Source organism: Rattus norvegicus, chromosome 15 (genome assembly GCF_021556685.1).
Source record: "Rattus norvegicus strain SHRSP/BbbUtx chromosome 15, alternate assembly SHRSP_T2T, whole genome shotgun sequence".
NCBI classification, from domain to species: Eukaryota; Metazoa; Chordata; class Mammalia; order Rodentia; family Muridae; genus Rattus; species Rattus norvegicus.
In genome coordinates this window covers 46,539,527-46,565,702 of record NC_141548.1, presented here as the reverse complement: position 1 = coordinate 46,565,702, position 26,176 = coordinate 46,539,527, and the positions used below count along the sequence as shown (strand labels likewise).

The 26,176-nt window shown below is 37.0% G+C and overlaps 1 protein-coding gene across 1 annotated transcript; it reads left to right on the top strand.

Annotated features, from left to right (window-relative positions):
- Positions 1-468: 468 nt before the first annotated feature.
- Positions 469-6,476, top strand: LOC102550654 (disintegrin and metalloproteinase domain-containing protein 28-like). The gene is made up of 5 exons (XM_087586863.1): positions 469-571; positions 1,591-1,645; positions 2,309-2,377; positions 3,584-3,630; positions 5,050-6,476. Exons 1-5 carry the CDS (start codon positions 495-497, stop codon positions 5,105-5,107), a joined length of 306 nt encoding a protein of 101 aa, XP_087442989.1. The 5' UTR covers positions 469-494; the 3' UTR covers positions 5,108-6,476.
- The last annotated feature ends 19,700 nt before the right edge of the window (positions 6,477-26,176 follow it).

Genomic DNA, 26,176 nt, shown 5'->3' with positions numbered 1-26,176 from the left:
CAAGAGGTCTTCCCTCTTCCCATTTCACAGATATTGTGACAGTGAAGGTTAACCATTATATTAGTTGTGAGAAACTTTCCATGGAGACAGATTCACTTGGCAAAAGCTATGTAAATTTTGTGAAAAATAGAAATGTCAGGACAGGTTCAAAGCATTCCATTTTGTTACATGGGAGCTGGAGGTACAAGGATGACAGCAAGTTTGAGAATAGCCTTAGCTACATAATCTGTATAATGCTAGCCTGGGTTACATGGACTGTATGATTACTGGGGGAAAAAAGGAAAGAAGAAAGGGTGGGAAGGAAAGAAAGAGAATGGAAGATAGGGAAGAAAGTAAAGCAGATTGGGAAGGATAGAGGAAGGGAGGGAAGGAATTGAGGAAGAAAGAATGGAAGAAAAGAGACAGACTAGTGAGAGGTAAGATTCTGGGTCCTCAACAGAATTCTTGTGCTCTCTGTTGTAGACTTCTCAACCGTGGTTGGTGTGTTCTTCCCCATGGCAGTCATATTTGTGGTGATTGCTATAGTGATCTATCACCAAAGTGCCAGAAGAAAACAAAGGAGAGTTCAGAGGTATGCCTTTATGTGCTTTGGGGACCCTCTGTCATCTGCTTCATTTGACATTAGAGTCTATGACTTAATTCTTCAGATTTTATTTTATTTCAAATATTAATAAATCCATACATATGCTTTTGGGTGGTTTGTATTCATTTTTGTCTTCTTTTGGTTTTTGTTTGTTTGTTTGGCTGGTTGGTTGGTTTGGTTTGGTTTGGGGTTTTTTGTTTGTTCGGTTGGGTTTTTTTTTTTGTTTTATTGTTGTTGTTTTGTTTTGTTTGCAGAGCAGAAACTAGGCATTCCTTTCCCCAGGCAATCTTTTATAGCAAGATTTGCATCCTTTTCTCCCTGTGGCTATTTTTTTTAATGACAAGAGTTGACATTAGCTCTCATTACTAAATACTTTTGCATTTTATTAAGAAGAGAACACATTTATTGTCTAACAGACATCTTGCAGAGGATTTTCTATAAGTAAGCTGCAATATTCCCACTTTCTGCATGAATATGATTTCTGTCTCCTAAGGGTATAGAAATCACTTTCAATGAGTATGGGGAAAGGGAAATGTTCATAAAGCCTGCTGTTTTCTTCCAAAGTGAGAATCAGCAGCTTTGGTGTATGGAGATCCTTTCTCTTGCAAACACCGTTTTAGCATAGCAAGATCTTTTTTTCATCTCTTTCCAAGTCTGACTTATTTTGGTGGAACTTATTCATACAAAATAACTCTTAGGTAAATACTTGATGAACTAAGAATAATTAAATATCATGATTTAGAAAAAGGTTGACTCAACACCATTATTATTAGGGATCAGGGTTCTGCCAAGAAATAAAAGAAAATGTCTAGTCGTGGTTATGACTCACAGGATAGTAGTGGTGCCTAACTTGCAACTAAAAGCTGAGGGATCATCTGTGAGGGAACAGAAGGAACCCTGGTAGCAGAATAGGGCATGGTGGAAAAAGGAAGTTGTTCATCCTCTGTTGGAACTCTCTGGCATGGTAAAAGTGGTGTTTTGTTCACAGGATTTGTTCTCTGTTACAGGCTACCACCCATCAAGGATGCCAAGCTACACAGGCAGAAGTGTAGACCCCAAAAGGTAAGGATGTTCAACCCTAGGAGGTTAATTCTAGTTTGGCCTGAGTCTGTCATTTGTGTATAGTAGTACCTAGAAATCAACCACACAACAACAAATAGTAAAATTTGTGAACTCTGCACACCCCACATTGTCAATCTTCCCTAGTGTTTTTTTTAACACAAAAGAGAATTCTCGTATAAAAAAGCCCTTGTAAAAAGAGCTCATAAAATACAAACAGAATAAAGGAGGAAATGTTACAGGTTCTCTCTCTCTCCTTCTCCCTCCTCCCCCCGCACCCCATCCTCTCTTTCCCCTCTCTACCCACTCTCATTCTGAACACTTTAACTCTAAGTTTATTCTTACTTCTGGTAAGTTTTTCTCTCTATAAAGTGATGCATATATTTGTATGTTTACACATGTAATATGTAACATTAGGACATAGCCCTTGCCATGTCTTACATGTTTAGGGCGTTCAGCTCAAGTAAATTAATAGGACAGCATCAATGGTGATGTTTGTGATGGAAGTTATTCCTGGTATCCCTGGGGATATCCTGCTGTAAATGGTTGAGCTTTGCTACTGAGATCTTACCTGTCTTACTTCAGGATGTTAAGCTGGGAAAGGGTCACTTACCTGCAAGCTTTATTTAGGCACTTGATGGTTTCATTGTAACGTTTTCCTTTTAGATGAGTCAAATGAAAAAGCTCCATGTGTCTGATCTGCCCACTGAAGAGCAGGAGCCTCCACCTGATGTTGTGAGTTAACAACTTCCCTTCTCTCCCATCCAGTCCAACCTCAATGAACTGCTCCCAAAAGACAGAGACCACATTACTGATTCAGAAGAGTATTGAGATTTATGTTCATATTAACTTAAAACACAATCTCTTCCACTAATCTTTTTTAAATTGCTAAATGTGACAATATCCTTCTACAATTTTACCTCTGAACTTATCTCCCAAATTAAGAACCTAGATTTGGAAGTTGATAATAACAGAATGTTCATGTCTTAGTTGGTGTTTCAATTGTTGAATTAAAACATTGTGACTAGCATCAACTAGAAGAGGAAAAGTTTTATTCCAGCTTCTATCTTATAAATCCATCATTGATGGAAGCCAGGGTAAACATTGGAGCAGAAACCAAGGAGGAATAATGCTAATTGAATTGCTTTTCTTGGCTTGCTTAGCCTGATTTCTTACACAACTCAGGACTACCTGTCAAGGCTGGCCCCACCCATAGTGGGCTAGTCTGTACCACATCAATCATAGATCAAGATGATATTACTGAGACCTGCCTTCATTTCAATCCTGTAAAGACATCTTATTAATTGATATTTTCTCTTCTCAGATACAACTAGGTTTGTGTTAAGTTGGCAACTAGTACAATTCACCCTCTATATTTTCCATTATTAGTAAGTTTAGCATAGGTTATACAGATTAGACAACATTTATTTCTGCCCATTCTTGAGACTGCAAATTCTAAAATTGAGAAGCTGGATGTTCCTGGTGTCTGGTGAGGGCTGCTTCCTGGCTTTAAATTGAGGGGACAGGAGAAGAAAAAAATAGGAGAGGAGAGAAATATTAGAGAAAGAGGAGATAAAATCATCTTTTTGTATCTTTCCATATAAAGACATGGATCCAATTCTGCGAATTCCATCTCAAGCTGTGAATGCCCCAAACTTAATAATTACACCAGGGCTTAGGTCTTTAACATGGGATGTTTTGTGGATACACAAAATAAGTCCACAGTAACCCTTATCATCACGTAGGTGTTGACACTGTGGTTATATCTGGATTAGAGGCTCAGAACTAACTGAAAGTGTCAAACTCATGGGTATAGAAATATTCTTGTGGGTGAGTTTATAAAGTCTCTGTCCCTGAAAACTGTTAACCATTTTCAGCATGCATATAACATTTTTGAAGAAATTACTCCAAGCTGATTTTCCCTTTTTATCTTCTTACTAGCTAATCACAGAGCCAAATTTCCTACCACCACCAATTCCTATTTCCTTGTAAGTATTCAATACTCACTGGTGGATTTTCTGTCAACTGGCTCTAATTCACAGTGCTTTTGTCAATTCTCCCTAGGCTAATTTAACCCCATCATAGCACATTTGTTCTGGGCAACATTGGAAGGCAAGGCCTTCTTCTATACTGACTTCCTATGGCTAATGAATCTTTACTGTAAAAACAATAGTTCTTTTACAAATGTTAAAAATAATTAATGTATCTATTGTATAAGGCAAATATCTTCCAAAGACTTCTATCTGGATGCTCATTCCAGAGGATATAAAATTAGATATTTATGAAGTTATTATTAATTTGTAAGAAGTAGAATGTGAAAAGCTGACATATGAAAGGAAGCTTGAATAAAAGTCAAGTCCTTTTTAATCTTAAGTAAATGTCAAAATCCATTTACTCATGTGTAGTTCCTTTATGCCTAGCTCTTTGTTGTATATAGAAGAGGAAGGGCCAAAGCTCCTTTTGTCAAGATGTCTCATAGATTTAGTGAGCAAATTGGTCACACATGCCTGGTGTACCTAGCTCCTCAAATGCTATTAGTGCCAAAGTGTGAGAAGCTAATGAGAAAACACTTGATGTCAACATGTGAAGCTGGTGAAGCTGAAAACCACTGACAGGGTATTTGGAGTGCGAACTAGCCCCTGGAAAGTAGATTATACTTAAGTGACAAGGTGGGCAGTAATCCAACAAAGGAAGTAACCTTGGCTAAAGTAGGCAAAATGTGCCATTTATACTGACTGACTTACTTTTGTTTTATCGTAGCAACACAAAAGCACCTCCTCTACTACTTTTAGAGCAAGCCCACTTCTGCACCCACATAAGATATCTACAATGAAATTTTTATTGTCTTTTCTTTTTCACCACTAGGGCCAAGGAAAAAAGTCTCAACCATGTCACATAAGGTGTTTACTGTGAGGCAGGGACTGGCATAAGTGCCTTAACTCTGAGTTTTCTTCATAACCTAAGTAAGGGATACTGAAACAAATTCTCAGCTACAAAATCATGGTGACCCCAGTTCCTCATTTTTCATAATAGTGCACAAGGATGATGGAAATAAATGCAACATCCCATTGTCAACCTCCCAACATCCATACCTCTCTTTGCACCTCATTCTTTGGTCAGGCTACTTGTCCTGGACTATTTCTCTATGCTCATAACTCCCCCTCCCCTCCTCTGCTCTTATTCCGCAAATTACCTGCAAGAGCAGTAGAAATGCAGAGTGAGATTCTCACCTTCCATTCTGACGTTCTGATGTTTCTAATTCTTCATTGCTAAGTCATTACATAGTTTATACACTACAGAGTAAGTTTTCATGGAATTCTTTTACATTTTTATTAGTGTCACCTTATATTTACTTAGGTAATTTTTTAGCATGCTTTGATCATCTGAGAGGTTTTTCTATCTTTAAGGGACCGAATGCAAAAGTCTGAAGCAACAACTAAACCAGGGTCGATGATCAGATGGTAAGAGTGGAAATGTCGATGTTTTGGATGGAAAGAAGATGTGCTTACTTCATTCTTACTAGTGCTCTTGACCCTCAGAGGTTAACATGTTCTGGTTTGTGCTATATTTTGAAGAGATTAAAACATTTAAGAAACACACTTTTGAAAATATCCATGCTAATTTAAATGATCTCCTTTCCATACTCCTAGGGAGATGGCTAAAGGAATATATAAACTGTAAAACTCTAGTTGATCCCCCTCCCCCTTTATTTTTACTATAACATTGACTGATAGCTCGAATATCTTGAAGGCCTTAAATTTCTCATTTGGATAGGAATGATGTACTCTCTAATGAAAATTAAACAGGACAGAAAGGACAAAACAAAATCATAAGACACTGGGGAGGTGCATTCATTGCTAACTAAGTAGCAACGTCTTGATTCTTTTAACTTGTCAAATTAGAACATCCAGTTTAAAAAATGTATGTAAGCACCCTGTTTTATGTGTCCATGCTACCCTTTCTCCTGACGTTTGTATTAACCTTGTTATTTGGGAGTATTCTACAATCCAGTAAAATGTGTTAATTAAAAAAAATTAGTCACAGATATTTGTATGCCAACTACTGGCATGGTTAGAGGAAACCTCCCTTTCTAAATAGATAGATAATGTTTTAGCTAAAGAAATGAACATAAACCAGAAGTCACAAACTAGCGACCTGCTGGCTGGGTTTGGATTACAGATGTGTTTTATTTAGTCTAAATTAAAGATGTTGACCACACAAAGTTTATTTTTTAAACTGTTTTTGGTTTCTTAGAAATAAATTTTAAGTTGTGAGATCTTGCATAAACATCTAAATTCCTGGATTAAAAGAAAAAAATCAGATGGTCTGTCAACAACAGAACCATGTTGTCTTTAACATCTTCGGCTTCATTGACAGATGGTAGAACCAATATGGTTGGTTGGGTACCAAATACCCCCTTCCTTGCTTTAGGAACTCTAATTTAGTCTCACTGTCCAGTTTTAGAATGATGGGCACAACTCCATACATGTTATGCTAGCCCACTCATAACAATCACAATATTGGTTTTGCCAGAGATTTGTAAATAGATGGGTAACTCCCCATTTTGTTCCTGTGGATGAGGGAGGAGACATGTTGGGAAATTTCTGAGGGATATTTCTCCATTCATCCTTTCTTCTGGTTGTTGACATGTGATACTTCTGCAGCTGTGCTGTGATCTGAAGGAAAAGATGATGTGAACAAGATAGAGCCGGGAGATAAACAAAATTAACTGCACTTCCTAAGATGTTATTGAACTGGTAGATTAACAATTGTTGAAGTGGGTGCACTTTTTGCTAGGACTTCTTGTACAATCAATAAATTTTCCTTGTTGTCCAAAGCATGTCGAGCTGGGTTTTCTCTCACATGAAGCTGTGTTTACTCTAATGAGTGAAATAGCTTTAGCACTGCCAAGGTGCATGCTCCCCTATTATCTTGGTGGCATTCCCCTTTGTTATGTTTAGGCATTGCATCTATTGCCAACACCCCTTGCCTCTGACAATCTTTTAATTCTGTATCTCAAGGGCAGACTTCCAGACTCAGTAATTCTAGAGTTCACCTACCAACTCTCAATGTCAGACGCTTGCTTTCCATGTGGGAGCTTTTGTGATTGGGTTTCTTAAGTACAGAGCTACTTATATATGATTGCATCTTGAGGTTAAGATGATAAACTTAGAACACTTTCTCCTGACCTGGAAATACATTCCAATTTCACATGAAGACTTAATTGGCTCTTGAGTAACCTTTAAGTTTCTGCCATTTTTGTTTGCTTGCTTGTCTATTTCCTTGTGTTAATAACTCTCTGAGACACAATTTACATTGTCTTTTTGTTTTGTTTTGCTTTTGAAACAACTACACTTACTTGCTATGAATGTGTGTGCTGGTCAGAGGACAAGCAGCAGGAGTTAGTTGTCTCCATTCAGGATGTGGGTCCTTTACACACTGAGACACTTCACTGGCCCTCACATCATATACGGTATGCATGAGGTGTGTGTGTGTGTGTGTGTGTGTGTGTGTGTGTGTGTGTGTGTGTTTGTGTTCACACACCCATGCATACATGCATGTGGAGCTCAGAAAAAATGTTAGTAGTGTCGTTCTTTCCATCCATCTTTATGTGGGTTCCAAGGATTAAACTCAAGTCACTAGGCTTGCTCTTAAAGCACCTTACCTTCCAAACCATCTTTTTTTTCTTAGATATTTTTCTATTTACATTTCAAATATTATCTTCTTTCCCTGTTTCCTGTCCAAAAACCCCTGATCCCATGGCACCACCCCCTTCTTCAATGAGGGCGTTTCCCCACCCACCCAATCCATGCAGACTCCCTGACCTGACATTCCCCTACATTGGGAGGGCCCCAGCCTTGGCAGGATCAAGGGGTTCTTCTCCCATTGGTGCCCAACAAGGCCATCCTCTGCTACATATGCAGTTGGACCTATGGGTCTGTCCATGTATACTCTTTGGATAGTGATTTAATCCCAGGGAGCTCTGGTTGGTTGGTATTGTTGTTCTTAAGGGTTGCAAGCTCTTTCAGCCCTTTCAACCCTTTCTCTAACTCTTCCAATGGGGACTCTGTTCTCAGTTCAATGGTTTGCTGCTAGCATTCACCACTGTATTTGTCAGGCTCTGGCAGAACCTTTCAGGAGACAGTTATATCTGGCTCCTCTCAGCATGTACTTCTTGGCACCAGCAATATTGTCTGAGTTTGGTGTCTGTATTTATATGGGCTGGATCCCCAGATGGGACAGTCTCTGAATGGCCATTCCTTCAATCAATGCTCCAAACTTTGTCTCCATATCCTGTCCTATGAATATTTTGTTCCCCTTTTAAGAAGGACTGAAGCATCTCCACTTTGGTCATCCTTCTTCTTGAGCTTCATGTGGTCTGTGGATTGCATCTTGTGTAATCTGAGCTTTGGGGCTAATATCTACTAATAAGTGAGTACATACCATGTAGGGTTTTTTTGTGATTTGGTTACCTCACTCAGGATATTTTCTAGTTCCATCCATTTGACTATAAATTTCTTGATGTCATTGTTTTTGATAGCTGAGTAATACCCCATTGTGTAGATGAACCACATTTTCTGTATCCATTACTCTGGCATCTGTGTTTTTTCCAGCTTCTAGCTATTATAAACAATGTTGCTATGAACATACTGGAGCATGTGTCCTTGTTATATGTTGGAGCATCATTCTTCTAAACCACCTTACCAGCCCTCACTTTATCTTTTTTAATGTTGAATAATAAAGTATCTTGAGACTAGAACTCTCAAGTAGCCATTTATTTCATGCCTAGAGCATGAAAAATTAGTCATTTAATTATATATATTATATATTATATACATAGATACGTACATACATACATAACATACATACATATGAATGGTGTTTGAACATACTGTGATTTAATAAATGATGTTACTTTGTTCTTAATTAACCAAATAGTTCAAAAGTTCTTAATATATTTAATGGGCACTAATCACATCATCGTCATCTCTCTGTCTCTGTCTCTCTCTCTCTCTCTGTGTCTGTCTGTCTTTCTGTCTCTGTGTGTTCTTTATTATTTCTCTTTTTTAAAAAAATGTAGCACAATCCACTTGAGCTTGACAACATCCCATTCCCTCATTTATCTCACACACTCTGTCTCTCCTGGTGTTTGTCTGAGTCCTTGGTCAGTTTAGAGAACTTCAGTTTGTTTTCACAGTTACTGATTTTATGTTGTCAATCTTCTTCCTTAATTCTAGTATGTGTTGTCAGTGTTGCTCCCATTTGCTTGGTTGGCAGCGAGAGTCCTTTTCAAATCCTCTTTTGTACCAAAATTAATGCAGTATAACTTGTTAGCTAAGGTTAAGGACAAAGTTCATGCAGTGATGAACAATCATACAGACATCATCTTCCTGAAGTTCCTTGTGTTGAGCTCTGTGCTACTGGAGGAGCAGATCCTGAGAAGGACTGTGAGCAAACTGATTTTGAAGTGTGTTCATGCTACCATGGGTGTAATGGGAAGTGAGGAATCAGGATTGGGCACCTTGAGAGGGGGGCTTAGTATGCCTCAGTGAAGGCTTCAACTAGCCACACTCCAGATTTGACCATGGCAGGAGTATTAAAATGGAGGAAAGTCATAATAAAAAAGAAAAAGCCTTTATTCTCTAATGGCAACCAACCATAAATATGGTTCTTCCAAGAGAGATGAGACCTTGGGCAGGATTGCTTTTTTAAATGGTCATAATTTCAAAGAAAAAACACTGAAGGCTCTTTGCAGGCAACCACATGGGGATTCTTTTTAATGCTAGGTGGATATCTTGGCATAGACCCTAGGTTAGTTTATTATTCTTACACTTTTTCTTTGTGTGTTACTTACCTATTGTAGAGTTTTCTTGAAATCTGAAGGCTTTGGCATATATTGAATAGTTATTACAGTCTCCCTGAACAAGTATCACACTAGATCAAAAGGTCCACTATTATGTGAGGGAAAGTTTAACCTCAAGAATTGTGCTTTCTCCATGAGGGATAAGTCATTCTGTTCTTTAAAAAAATATAATCTAATTCAAGGAGCTTGCATCTTGGAGAATAAAGTCCAAGACAAGTACAGCCAAGAAATAGAACAATAAATATTTATTCCTACAGCGGGGAGGAGAACCTGAAATTGTATCTAAAGCAATAACTCTACATTCCAACAAAATACATATGGGAATTTTATTTATAATTTCTATACATAATGATATAGAAAGTTGTGGGTGACTTTCTCCCTAAGCGTGTTCAACTTAATGTCATCATTAAATCAAGATGACAGACACATATTTGGTCATGCTTAGCTCAAGGTAATAGAACATATATTCCAAAAGGTCAAATGGCAGATATGAACTCTTTGAACATGTTCAATTTAAATTATACTGATGGCATACAAAGTGGCTCGAAGCATGCTCAGCTAATCTCATAAAAAATGACAGGCAGGGATGTTTCTGTATACTCTTATCTCCTGTTTCAGCTGGGAAATATTCAAAGATACTTATAAGGTGAGTTAATATCTAAGTTTGCATCTAAATGTCTGCCTCACCTAGAAGATAATGACTAATAAAACAAAGATGGTGCCCAAACAGTCCAGTTTATCATAACTCACACAGAAGAAGAAAAAGTAAAGACAGAAAAAGGAATATATGAAGACACAAGTCAATGAAAACTGGTTAGTTACAAAATGCTAGTGACAGATGAAGCAGTTCTCTGTAAGAGAAATTCCTTGAATGGCTTGGAACATGGTGGTTTTCACCCTGATCCAGGATGCCACCAGGGGTGTCAGCAATAAGTCAAAGAACTGTTTACTTGAATAGGGCTCCCAGAACTGAGATATTTAAAACTTAGGATTAGTAAAAAGTAGGATCACAGAAATGTTGGTGTCAAATGCCCAGACTGAGGGGCTTGGGATTTTGAGTCCTGAGAGATGCACTATCTCAGCTCCAGCGGCCAGGTGTACAAGTCAACTTCATGGAGATCATTTCATTTTCACTTCAATTAAGACTTTTCATTGTCAGAACATCCCCAGGGATGACTATCAGGCAGTCACTTGGTTCAAACATGGCTTATGCCACAAGAACAAGCCCCAAATGGAGTTAGTGCACAATTACATAAGCATAGTTCACTATAATCACCAGGATTCACAAGAGTCAGAACAGTACAAAGAACAAAACAACAACATCATAGGATCAGGTACTTCCCTTCTTAATGTCTATCTCTTATACCTTTCCATGCTTGATAGAGACCCACATTGAGTGTCTTGGTTGAGATAGTTTATCTCTGCTATTACAGCACTTAAAATGCATTCCACATGTTCTTTCCCTGCCTTGCTGTATTGATTATATTTGTGTCTAGGGATTTGCTCTCCAGATGCACCCTTTCAGAGATAGAGCATCAAATAGAGCCATCTATGGTGGTGGAGAACAAGATGTTCAGTTTGAATGCCTCAGGAAGCCCTAGCAGTGGGACTGGATGGTAGCTCAAACTTTGCCTAGTGCAAATGGTGACTGCAGTGAAAGCTTCCTGACAGAAGCAGAGATGAGACGGGGCTTTTCTGACTATGTTATATAGGGGGAACTGGAAGTTTGAATTACATAACTGATGAGCTTCCTTCTCTATACCCTTGCTTCAGCAATCCAAGTTAATTAGGTTGTTAATGTTATAAAATACACATGACAGAAAATATATGATATATAATTTGGTAGCTTTACATTGAAAGCACCATGCAACTTTGACCTCTATCAGTTCCTGGTCCTTGCCAGAGTGTGTATATATATGTATGCATATATATCTATATATATATATGTGTGTATATTGTGTGTATACCTGTGCCTGATCATTTTTTTAGTACAATGCTTTTCAGCATCATTCATTGTTGCAGCAATTATCTATATCACATTCTATTTTAAAGCTTAATCAACCTAATGCTTCCAGCCATATTTATCACCTGCATCATAATACTACAGATTATGTGTATGCCTCCAGGAGCCAGCACACATCAACACCACTTTCCTTCTTGTTCAGTTCCCAGTTGAAACAATGCTTTATACTTTTCCTTTTGATTTGTGCTTTTTTGGAGACAAACCTAAGTTGATTCTTTTTTACTATCTAGCCCTCATATTTCCAATACTGGGGATAGAATTTTTTCAGTGTGAATTTTTGACATTTGTTTCTTAACAAACACCATTTCCAAGGTTGTTTGAGGAGCAATGATCAAGCATCTGACTTCAGATCAATGGTGACATCTTAGTTCTCTAACTGTCATGGGAAAGAGGGTTTAAGGAAGTTCACAAATTCAATTAGTGAAAAAGGAAATAGAAAAAAAATATGACTGGTTATCAGTCTCCCCTTGATGTCCAAATTACTTTTAAGAAAGGAAGTGCAAAAGTTTTCATAACATTTCTCTCAGAGAAAGCTTCTATTCAACCCCAAGAGTGAGGACTCAGCAAAGAACCCCCACCCCATGTAACTTGGTGCCTGCCACTAAACTGACCTTCTAAACTCTTTGGCTGTCATATTAACTTGCTAGGATACCTGTGCTCTCTGTGCCTATAATTGGCATGGAGCCTTCAGGATTGACCTTCAGGAAGATGTGCTTAATCTTTCATGCTTTTAGCAAGACTGAACCAATCCACCACAAAGTTAAAGAGTCAAATGGACACAAAATGGAACATGAGAAGAAAACATGCTACAAAGACAATGAGAAGAATTAGGGAGACATAGAGAAAGAAAACATTCATGTCAGAGGGCCCAGCACACTCAGGAAGGGACAGCAGTCCTGTTATTGCCAACAGCCAACTTTTAGCCTGATGTCTAACATGCAAACATTCTCAGATTTCTTCATGTATTAAATAAGATATGATTCAGAACTTTTCCACCGGCAAGGAGGGGTCTATAATTTGAATGTTGAGTGTCTTCAAAGGCCTATGGAGTAAAGGTTTTGATGCTTTTGGGAAGGGGTGCAACTTTTAAGAGGTGGAGCCCAAGGGGAAGCAGTAAGGTCAGTGAAATCAAGTTAAATGGCCTTGGGAGACCCTGGATCCCCACTTGCTCTCTCCTTTGCATCTCAGCCATGAGGTGAATGATTATGTTTTTGCCACCATAAATTATGGAGTCAGTATGTGCTCAGAGCAATATGTCCAACTGACCACAGACTGAAACCTCCAACAAACATACAGATACTTTTCTTTGTTAGTTGATCATCATGGTGGTCTGTTAAAGCTGCTTCTTATTAACACTGAATGGTTTCTAAGAAGCATGCAAAGCAAATATAAAGCAAAATATGGAGAGACATTCTAATAATTCTAATAATCTGGAAAGATTTTATATATATGTATTATACACACACACATATATATACATATATATATATATATATTGTATACACATGCACACACTTACATTAATGGATTATCAGGAGGTGGACTACTGCTAAATGTCAATCACAAAGCTACCCTGCACAGGTTATTATGTAACATACATTTGAGAATGATGTGGACTTGTAATATGTAGAGACTTTTACATTTCACATTGGTAACACTTCTTTGATTGTCCTTTTGTTTCCACTTTGGTATGCTTATAGAATTTTTCTACATCTCCCTAGTTAATTTCCTTCTCTTTTATTAAGTGTAAATCTCAGTTAGAATTTCTATATCAAATTGAACTGTCTCCTTGCTTTGAGGCTATGTGGAGCAATGACTTTGGATTTATATCATGGTCAACTAACAAACAATAAATTTGAGAAACTTTTAGAGGAAAAATTGCAGCCAATAGTTGATTTGTTCATTTAAACAGGATAACATAATGTAGTAACACAAGTATACACATATGCCTTGGTTTGGGGGTGTTATGTTCACTCAACTTTGTAAGAATCTTATGGAAAAAATTGTTATGTACTTCAAATGAGAAAGTTGAGATAAAGATGAAAAATCGATGGTTTTCACCCACATCATGCAGCTAATAAACATTGGAACAGCACATGAACTTAACTACCTACATCCATACTCTTTCTTTCAGTACCACAAATCAAACCTGGAAAGCCACTCATGCTAGGCAAGAAGTCTACCACTGAGACACACCTTTCCCACCTCAATCCAAATTTACCATCTACACTGCTATGTTACCAGCTGCAAAGCCATTTTGCACAGAAAACACATGTAATACTATGATGTTAATTATGAAAATTCTAGTATTTTTATCTCTAACAACAATGTTTATAGCCACTCAAGAAGTTTGTGTTACTGAAATAACATCATTCCAATTTAAGAGCCACTTCTAAAATTGCTTCTCATTCCTCTACTTTATTATTGAGATAATTAATATTCACTGTGCCAACTAACAGAAAGCTTTCTTCAAACTTAATGGGTTGTGCAGTTTTGTTTAGTTGGTTATGTCCCTTCCTTCTCCAAGGTAAATATTTGCAAAACTTCCATTTACCATGCTGATATTAGGAGGGAAATGATGAACCTCTTTATATGCTGTCCAGCCTGATTGTAACATTTTATGTAAATAGATATAAGGGTAAAATAATTGCTGAAATGGAAATAAATGGCTCCAAGGATGCATGGGGGAATGTTTATCAGAAAAGTTCAGGAAAAACTTGTCAGTGGGGTTATCCTGTAACACTACCAGCAAAAGTATGGCATGTTTAGGGCACTGCACACAGATCATTAAGACTATTAGTGAACCAAAGAGTGTTGTTTAGAATAGCTCCTCTGTATTTGTATTTGGCCCTCTTCTTTAAATACACACACATACTATATGTACATGAAATTGTATTTAAAACCTTTATAACACAAAGAAAAAGTAAACATTTTAAAAATTAGGGAAACTTCAGACATTTTAAAGCCAGGTCAAATGAGATTCTTGAAGTATAAGACACACAGTGTTACATGTTTATGAGCAACACTCACCACCCAGAAACACATATTAATTAAACCAGAAAGACAAGACAGCCAATAAAGATTCACAGGGCCCATAGCAAGAAGCTATGATGAGAGTCAGGAAAACCACAGATGCAAAGCATGACCAGCAGCTGGAACATGCAGTGGATCGGAAGGAGTTGTCTCTTCCTGCTCTGAGACCTGAAGCTTCCCAGGATACCCTTATTCTTTTATAAAGTTAGAAGACCTATCTATATCTTTTTTGTAGATTCTCACCCTGGTGGTCTGTCGACACTCTGTAAGTACAGTCAGTGGCTCCTCTCATGATCCACACTCAGATCACACCCATTTGGAAAGGCACCCTAACAGATACGTTAGGGCATCCACCATCCATCCCTTTCATCATTAACAATGCATTACTAAGAGTAAGAGAGGAAATGAAGACACCTGTGTTCATTTCCCCTTCCTGTCTCTTCTCTTTTTGTTGAGTTAGGGTTTCACTGCAGAGTTACATAGTCCAAGATCTTATGTTTACACTGCCTCAACCTCATTGCTGGAATTAAAGACACATGAGTAAATATATCCGGTTGAACTGAATTCCATGAATTGAGAACCCAAACAGTAGCTTTGATATTCATAGCACCCAGCAAATGTAAAGAGATGCTTTCTCTCATATGTAAAGTTTAGTTATAGTAATTTTAGTGATCGTGGCTACATTTTGTATTACTGTACAATTATTATTTTTAACATCTTAAATATTCATATAGATATTTTGGCTCCAAAGATTATGAACAGCAGAAGTAGCAATCTGAAGTTCAGAGAATATGAATACAAAAAATCATGACAGTACCAACTCCCCATCAAAACTAAGCATAAAGAGTTACTTGAAAGACCTACAACTAATTACTTTTTGTTTCTTTATCCTTAGACTGACTATACTTTTTGATAATTTATACTTACTGAGGATATAAGAACACCTTTATCCCATCTTTATAGTGACTTTATCATTAATTCTGTTTGGAATGATATTAAATAAGGAAGTAATATAAAAACTTCTTCATGCACACAAAACAACTTTGAAAGTATTCATGATGTAATGATGAATTCTGACCAAATGTAGACATCAAAACTAACTTTTTGTGTAATGGTACAATACCAGAATTTCACACTATTAATGTCTGCACCACTTTGAGAAGCTGTGTGCTTTCAATGTGAAATCCCTAAGAATATGCCTGGAAAGTATTTCTCATGTGTATATTTGACAGACAGGGCCTCTTGAACTAATGCAGGTATTTTTGTCTTGTTTTGTTTTGTTGCAACTGGAGATAATAGACAAATAGAAGATTTGAGTTCTTCAGGTTCTTTCCAGACCATGCGTCTTCCCCTGAGGACTGACTCAGATGATCTCAGAATGGCACAACCTCAACAATCTTTGTGATTGCATGCAACAAGTTTTCATCATAGAAGCCACAGAAGAAATGTTGTCTAGACTTTATTCTTAAAACATAAATGGAGAAGTAAAAAGAAAGAATTCTAGCTGGGATGGTCTAAGTAGGATTCTATCGTAAAGTTGTTCTAAGGATCCAGTCCACAGAAAGATCAAGGTAAATTTGGAGAATCTGTGAATGTGCAACATGTGAAAACACATGATGGTGCCCAGCACAATTGCTAGTATGACATAGTTCAGGTTTTTTCTTGTCCTAAAGCCTAAACACCCTTGGAAAATGTATAGTGGGCTGTTTGGGACCTTTCTGGGTTTTGACTTAGAACACAAACAGCTTGACACCTCGATGGGAGGCACAGGAGTAGTGGATATCACCCAGGTGTTTCTCTGGAAGTTTTCTGACTCTGCCTTATGCACCCACTACTGTGAATTTCAACTCTGCGAAAGGACTCTGCCTGCTGAACTCAGGAGTAAATTCAGTGTAAAAGAAAAACAGCCACAATTTGAGGGCTAGGGGAATATGTCTAACAGATCCATACAAGACATCTTGGCACTCAGCCCCTTTCCAGCTATTACAAGTGATACTCTGAGGCCAAGAACTGAGGCGCTGACTTGAGGGCTCTGTGTTGGTAAGTGGTGATAGAGTTCTTGACATCTACAGTGTCCATTGACAATGGGGAGAATTTATCCATGCCTTTCCTGCTGACTAGAATTTTCTACCTGAGATCTAAGGCCTGACCTTGTCTACATGCACTGCTAAGGAGAATGAAAATAATTTCGTAGGAAAGTGAGATATATTGCTGTGACAGCATCAAATAACAAAAACAAATACTGAAAGGAAAGACAAGACACTGAACGAGAGTCTCTACTGTCCACACCAGAAATGGCAGCAATAGCAGTAGCAACAGAGCATCACAGTAACAGGGGAGTGTGTGCAAAGTATGAAATAATAATACAAACTGCAAAGGGAGAAATGTTAAGTTTTGACATTTGCATGATAAAAAATGCACAATAAACTGTGCGAGATGCACAGGATGGTAGACAAAATTAAGGAAAAAGTTAGCAAATACAGAAAATTCAAAGAAAATTTGGCAAAGCAAAGACTATAGAGGATGAAAATGCTAAAATTAAAGTAATAGTAACCCCAGAAAAAGAGAAGTTTCAAAAGTGAGTATAAGGAAACACAAGAAATGGATTATGTACACTTAAGAAAAATAAATATAAAGGAAAAGAGAAAATATCGTGGAAAACTAAAGCACAGGGAAAATAAGACACGAAACAAAACATTTCCCTCTCTAAGAAACATCAAGACAAATTTACGAAAAAATCAAGTAGAAGGGAAAAATCTCTCTGGGAGTCTAAGAGATGAAGCATACTGCACAGAGAAAAATCCAGGACCTTAAAGTCTTCAAAAGCTGACAATTCAAGAGGGAAAAACAGACATAGAATATTTCTGTAGCCATACATCCACATTTAGTCTTTGCATATTCATACACACATATGTAAAACTTGTAATATATACATATACATATACATCGTATACATACACACACACGCACACATGCAAAACTATTAAAATAAAATTTATTTGATGAACTTACTCAATATATGGTTACTAGACCTTATTCAGAGCTACTATGATTCATATAGGAAATATTACAATGTAACTATATCGTTTGAGAAAGAAATCAGCCTTTAATCTGAGTATAGTGTGGGTGAGTTGGAAAATTTAGCCAATGAACTGGGTGGAAAGGATGAAGTCTGTATGGCTGAAGGGCAAGGTCCTCTGAGCAATCTTTTTATGGAGGTTTCCACTCTGAATCAGCCTCATGGGATTCTTGTTGCAAGCATTCAGAGAATGCTACAATGTCAAGAGCTCTTATCAAACCAAGGTGGGTATGCTTATTGACAGGAAGAATGTCTGATTATGCTACAGGGTCGGGAGATCTTACCGAACCGAGAGGGCTATGCTTATTGATAATAGAATGTTTGATTGCTAAGAATCAATAATGAGGGATCTTGTAAGGAGGTATTTTATATAAATTAAAAGAGTCAGAGATGGGTCAGGGAGATACTCAGAAGCATGACATAGGTTTTTCCAAAAGAAGAATCCTTGTCATAATGCTGAATGCATTTTGTATTTGGTATGAGGGCTCCTTAACTACTACTAATTAGTCAGAAAGACATTTAAGTGTTTTAACATAGAATACTAATAAGTTTTAAAAGATATAGATATTGTTGCCAAGTCAATTTAAATTCTATTAGTATAAGAGTGAAATAAAATAAAGAAAAATATTAAAAAGAATGTTTAAGGAAATATATGGCTTGTAGGAGTCGCAATATTAAGGAAGAAGTGAATATTAGTCCACAAAGCAGAAAGTTTATTAAACCTTGGAGAAAATAATGTAAAGGTTAGGATTTTGTATCTAATCAAACTCTTGAGAATATGAGGCTACCTTGCAAAAACTTTGGGGGGCATATAAGGCTGTGGAAATTTAACTTCATCAAAGCTTAAACCTTCTTAAGTGAAGGAGTCTGGTCTCAGAAAGACAAATACTGAATCTTCTTTCTCATACACAGATCCTTGCTCCAAAGAGTTAAAAATATCTGAGTGGAAGCACATGTAAGAAGAACCCAGCAAACTTAGAAAGGATAAGTAAGTGTGTGGGCAGGCAGTAGGACCGAGGAAACACTGAACAGAAGCACCGAGGAAGATACAACAGGGAAAGAGGAATAGGTGGAGGGCACAACAGCAGGTGGATTGCATCAATGCTGAAGATGTATTGTCTTTGCCATATTCCTTCAATGCTGTATTTACATAATATGCACATTGCATTAGATCTTCTAAATAAAATTATATAAAACAACAACAGGAAGTATTCTAAATAAATTAACAAGAATAATAAGCCCTTATTGTGCTGTAAAAGGCAGAAGAAGCAGGATAATCAAATGCTGTGGTAAACTTTATATAACCTAAAATGAATTTCTGTGATCAAAGACTAAATAAAAGAGGAAACTATTTCTAATTACAGTGATTCAAAAGCCTTGGTTCATTGTATGTATCAGGAGTTCTCATGATGCCAGAGACCTGCATATTCTCCATGTCCACTGTGCTGCACTCACCAATGACTACTGAGTACTAAATTATGGCTTTTATAACTGCTGAATGGAATGTTTAATTTGTGTTTCATTTTAAGCCCTTTGCTTAATAGGTCTATGTGGCTGTTGACTACTAAGGACAGTACACGTTTACAGTTTATTAATAGAAGGAAGGACTTCAGGGAGAACAAAGGTATGAATGAAGGGTGAAATCTTGTATTATATGCGATATATATATATACATACATACATACATACATGCATATATTAAGAAGTATGAAACAACTGAGATTGCTCAGTGGGTAATGGGCTTGCTGTCAAGCATAATGACCAGAGAGTGATTCCCAACCCCACATGATAAAAGAAGAGAATTTAGTTTGTCCAAGTTGTTCTCTGACTTCCATACATGTGTTATGGCAGGTGCATGCACGCACATGTAAGAACACACACACACACACACACAAAGGGAGAGAGAATAAATACCTAAATATTTTTTAAAAAGACAAAACAATTAAAATAAGCAAACCTAGACAGTAATGTTAACAGTAAATTTAAATACACAAGTAAATGACAAAATTGAGATGGTGGGAAAAACTAAATATTTCTGTATTGTTTACAAATAACATATATAAACTATAATCTATACCAAGCCTAAGAATAAAAAATAGAGTTTAGGCATTCAATTATAAAATTGACTTACTCTGTGGATGAAAATACTATTAAAGCTGGAGGGCAAGGGACAGAGAGGAAAGTTATTGTGCAATGTCAACTTCAAAGAGCACTCTCCTTTTCACAAAGGAATAAAAGGTTTTATATATTTCTCCTACAAGTTTATAGAAAAATTATAAATTTGTATTTTCTTTCTTATTTTGGTAAATGTATTCATCCTTATGATTATGAGTTTGACAAAATTTTTCAAGTAATTTGAACAATATACCTATCATGCTAGACCTATTGATTTTTACATGGAATTCTACCTAATAACAACAAAAATCTATACAATGTTTACAAAGAGGAATGACTAGATATCCAATAAAAGAATCAAAATGTCATATTGACTAATATTTAGATACCCTAAAGGAATCAAGTGCACACACACACACACACACACACACACACACACACACAAATAGCATATTTCTTTACCACATTAATAATTTAACAAGCTGTAAATGGTCAGATTAAATTGATGGCACACAAATTTTGCAAAGAGTTGGAAAATGACTAGTATAAACCCCAAGATAAAAAGTCTTACTATGCAAACATGCTATATGAGATGTTTTCATAGCTATTAGTATATGTGGTTTTAGCACGGTACAGCTAAAATACATATATTTCTTATAAATTAATTCATCTTGAATGCATCATAATCTCAAAATTATATGTTTAGTAATTAAGGTCAAAATATAATATAACCAAGTGAAGGGAAAATCATTAAATTTCTAATAATTGTAGTCAATTTAATGACTGTCTCTAACAAATTAAAAGACTGGTCCAGAAGAATATGAACATTACATTTATAGAACATTTGAATAGGGCTGTCACCTTGGCAACTAAGGTAAGTTACTAATGACTACAGTACTGTGTTGGACATAGAAAGCATGTGATTTAAGAAATATAGACCCCGGGGCTGGGGATTTAGCTCAGTGGTAGAGCGCTCACCTAGGAAGCGCGAGGCCCTGGGTTCGGTCCCCAGCTCCGAAAAAAAAAAAAAAGAAATATAGACCCCACTAAAAGTCCAACCAATCCAGCCAAAGGATTAGGAGAGGAAGGGAGAGCAACCACTCCATAAAACTCCTAAACTACTTCTCTACTCTTGCCTAACCAGAAATGACACAACAAATTACAGATAAACTTCTCCAATGATACCGATGCAAAATCCCCAAATACTTACAAGCTGAACCTCACAGCACATGTAAAGGATTATTCGTTATGATCAAGTGAAATTTATAGCAAAAATGCACATTCATGAAATAAATGTAGCATTCCATATAAGCAGAAATGAATGTAAAAATCTGTGCTATTTAAGTAGGAATAGAAAAAGCTTAAGATGAAATTCCCTTTATGATTAAAACTCTGAGTGAATTAGACATAAAAGGATTGTTCCTCAATATACTAAAATATATGATATATATATATATATATATATATATATATATAATAAAAATGCATGACCCACCCACCACCACCATCATACTGTATGGGGAACACCATTTCTTCTATTGTTCAGGATAAGACAAAGATGTCAACTTTTAGCACTCTTAGTCAAATAGTAGAAAAAAAATCTTTGTCAGAGAAATTAGGAAAGGAGAAGAAATGGAGAGTATATTTTCATATGATGGGTCTGGAGAGATAATTCAGCAGTTGGGAGCACTTGCTGCTCTTTGGGTTTCAATTCCCAGTACCCACATAGTGGCCAACAACAACGAGGCTTAACTCCAGTTCCAGGAGACCTCCTGCCCCTTTCTGGGCATCATGAGCACTATACTCACATGATGCACTTACTTCCAGTCAAACATTCATAATACACATAAAAACTTAATCTTTTAAAAAATGAAATGCATTGGAACAAAAAATGTTAACAGCATCCCTAAGGCTCACATTTGTATGTTCAATAGTAAAATTTTATTTAAATGTCTGTAGTACCTAAAATATTTACAAATTAAGTGTGCTTTCCATCAAAGAAGCAGTGACATTCTTCAATGAATAGAGAGGGAAAAAATCTAAAATATAATAGGAGCACAAAGAGACCCAAATAAGCCAAAGTAAATGAACAAATAAAACTGGAGACCACAATACCGTAAGTGATTTCAAAACATGTCACAGAACCATATCATCAAAGCACTGTGATACAGGTTTCAGAATACTCAGATCACTGGAACAGCGTAGAGACCCCCAAAATAAACCCAAACATCCATAGCCAACTGACTCCTGAGAAGTAAAATAAGACTAAAGCACAGGGAAGATGACATCTGCAGTGAATGCTACTGGGAAAATTAGTTATTCAGGGTCAGAATATTAGCACTGGACCCCAACCTGTCACCCTATATTCTAATAAACTCTAATGGGTAAAAGACCTAAATGTAACACCCAGAACGCTTAAACTACTCAAAAGAAATATAGGTAAAAGCTTAAGACACTGGAATAAGCAATAATTTCTTTTTTAAATACATGACTTCAATGGCAACACTTGTTTTCTACCTACCTGTCAAAGGCATGATATTAACTTAATACAGAGAGCTCAAACTTAACCAAAAATAAAAACAAAACTAAACAAACAAACAAACAAAACCCTCAACCTATTAAAAATGAACAAATGATCCAAATAGATTCTTCTCAAAAGAAATCAGGCAAATGGTTCACAGATAAATAACAATGTCCAGTTTAGTTGGCCACAGGGAAATGAAAACCAACACTAGTATACTGAGATTATACTACACCATTCAGAATCATTATTATTAAAATAACAAAAAGAATGTGGGAATGGGCACTTTATGCTGGCTATTAGAGATTTAGTAAGCCTTTATGAACAACAGTATGCTCATTCTTCACTGAGATAGAAAATTATTGAGGCTCCCAGTAAACCTAAAATTAGGTCTACTGTACCTGTCCCACTTCTGACTGTACATCCAAAAGGAAAGGAGATCAACACTCTTAATATACACATGCATGTTCATGCTTGTTACAGCAGTATTGGAACGGCTAAGATAACGCCTGTAGAGTAGCTTACTACTATCACCACACATACAACTTGAATCCTTATGGATTCCCAAGCTGGCTAAGTTCAGCTTGGAAATATTCACTGGGTAACTCCAATGTCCTGATGTATCAAACAAGGCAATGAGTCTGTCTTTATCCTAACATCACTCAAGAGCAAATAAATTACTGGGCAGTTGCTTCAGAGAAAGGACATCGCTTCCCACCTTAAACTTAGCCACTCTACTATCTCCTGTACTCTCAAATAGTCTTGGCATGAGCTACATCATAAAGACAAATTGAAGAAGCCATTATGAAAATGGCCTACCATCAAATCTTTGCTATCTTTTGATTTTGATTGCAAGCACCCTTTTCTCCACCTTACTGACTTAAGAGACATATATTTAACAGTCCATAAAATAGGAGTAAAACTCAGTAATATGTACAATGGGAATGATGATCTTTGAACTTACACTCCATAGCCATGGTTATAATGAAAAAAAAATAAAAATATGTGAAACTCTTTAAATTTACTAGAGAATCATTGTCAATTTTGTGAATGTACAAATTCTGAATCTATTTCTAGTTAGACAGTATTTAGACAGCAACCCCAAACCACCCAAAAATTATTATGAAATATCTGAAAATGTTGCAAGCTTTATGGAGTCAAAATTCTCTGTAATTGGGATATTGTTTAAAATTCCTTAATTCTATGGTCATAAGTTAAGGTCTGTGTTTAGTTGATTCTTGAAAATTATATCTGACAGGAAATCTTTACACATGCCATTTCTCATCCCCCCTCCAGATGCATTTAGTAAACAATTTCTTCATTGTTATTGCCACAGCTTTAATTTATAGACCAATATTCGGCTATTTAGTTAAACATCTGCACAGTCCCTAAGAGTTGTTGTCAACATCTGTATCTGCAATATCTGCTCACTGAACGTTGTCAACCCTTTACCTTCAAACATATGTGCCTAATTATGTGCTTCTCAGGGTCATGCCAAGAGACGCTCCTTCTGTCCTTGGTGGGCTGACAGATTGCAACTTTTATCAATCAACTGCCCGGGAAATTATCAACTATAAAATCCATGCAGTCCTCAAGAATGAACACTGGAACCTGCTCCAGACCTTTGTCTTCTGACTTCAACCAACCAGTCTACAAGTCTCTAAAAACTAAATGTTTCTCAGACTTACTTTTTTTCTTTTTTTGATGCATCCTTATTACTATTGGAAATTAAAATATATTTACATCATTTCTCCTCTCTCTTTCCTTCATCCAATCCCTCCCACGAACCACCTTGTCTGCTCTCTCAGGTTCATTGATATTAAAACAGTTGAAAATGGCATGCAAAATAGGAAATTGATAAGTCTTATGACATTCCAGGAAGTTTTTAGTATTTTCTGCTAAGAGATAAATTATTGTACATCATCACTACTTTAATGACAAGTGGAAAAGGCTAAAAGCATGGTACCTATAATCTGGACCAGTAACAGAAACGTGGAATTTTTTTTTATAGCTCTTAATTCTTTTTTTTTATTAACTTGAGTATTTCTTATTTACATTTCGAGTGTTATTACCTTTCCCGGTTTCCGGGCAATAGTCCCCCTAATCCCTCCCCATCCCCTTCTTTCTGGGTGTTCCCCTCCCCACCCTCCCCCTATTGCTGCCCTCCCCCCAACAATCACGTTCACTGGGGGTTCAGTCTTAGCAGGACAAACAGCTTCCCCTTCCACTGGTGATCTTACTAGAATATTCATTGCTACCTATGAGGTCAGAGTCCAGAGTCCAGGGTTAGTCCATGTATAGTCTTTAGGTAGTGGCTTAGTCCCTGGAAGCTCTGGTTGCTTGGCATTGTTGTTCATAAGGGGTCTCGAGCTCCTTCAAGCTCTTTGAGTTCTTTCTCTGATTCCTTCAACGGGGGTCCTATTCTCAGTTCAGTGGTTTGCTGCTGGCATTCGCCTCTGTATTTGCTGTATTCTGGCTGTGTCTCTCAGGAGCGATTTACATCCGGTTCCTGTCGGCCTGCACTTCTTCGCTTCATCCATCTTGTCTAATTGGATGGCTGTATATGTATGGGTCACATGTGGGGCAGGCTCTGAATGGGTGTTCCTTCTGTGTCTGTTTTAATCTTTGCCTCTCTATTCCCTGCAAGGGTATTCTTGTTCCCCTTTTAAAGAAGAAGTGAAGAAGCATTCACATTTTGATCATCCGTCTTGAGTTTCATTTGTTCTAGGCATCTAGGGTAATTCAAGCATTTGGGCTAATAGCCACTTATCAATGAGTGCATACCATGTGTGTTTTGCTGTGATTGGGTTACCTCACTCAGGATGATATTTTCCAGTTCCAACCATTTGCCTACGAATTTCATAAAGTCATTGTTTTTGATAGCTGAGTAATATTCCATTGTGTAGATGTACCACATTTTCTGTATCCATTCCTCTGTTGAAGGGCATCTGGGTTCTTTCCAGCTTCTGGCTATTATAAATAAGGCTGCTATGAACATAGTGGAGCACGTGTCTTTTTTATTTGTTGGGGCATCTTTTGGGTATATGCCCAAGATAGGTATAGCTGGATCCTCAGGCAGTTCAATGTCCAATTTTCTGAGGAACCTCCAGGCTGATTTCCATAATGGTTGTACCAGTCTGCAATCCCACCAACAATGGAGGAGTGTTCCTCTTTCTCCACATCCTCGCCAGCATTTGCTGTCACCTGAGTTTTTTATCTTAGTCATTCTCACTGGTGTGAGGTGAAATCTCAGGGTTGTTTTGATTTGCATTTCCCTTATGACAGTTCAAGGGAAAGATGAAAATAAAGGGCAGACAGATCCAAGTATGGCGACACAAAGTCTGGCCAGCAGTTAGGAGCTTTGCAAGCTGCAGAATAGTAGGTATTGCTATTTTTAGAAATTAATTCTAAGAATCAAAGCAATGAACAGAGCTACATGTAACATGTGTACAAGGAAATATTCAAGGGTCCTTAAAGTTTAATCTTATTTATAATCAATATCATGAAGATTTTTATATTATAGTGCCATAGAAAAATCTCTAGTGCCTCAAAACCTTTTTGCAGTGGGATTGATGTTCTTTTACGTCCCTTTTTTATATCACTGAATAAAAGACAAATAAAGGGGTTGGGGATTTAGCTCAGTGGTAGAGCACTTGCCTAGCAAGTGCAAGGACCTGGGTTCGGTCCCTAGCTCCGAAAAAAAAAAGAAAAAAAAGACAAAACTGTGCAGACGTCTGGAGAGCTCATTTTTTGTTGTGAGCCTTTGGGTGATTATCCTTCTCTATGCTTCTCTTTAAGGAATGAAAATACAACATTTGGGTAATCAGAAAAGGCATATCTGGCTGAAGCAGAGCTCACTGTATACTTTAAATAGGTTCATATGTATGTTGTTGGGTTGA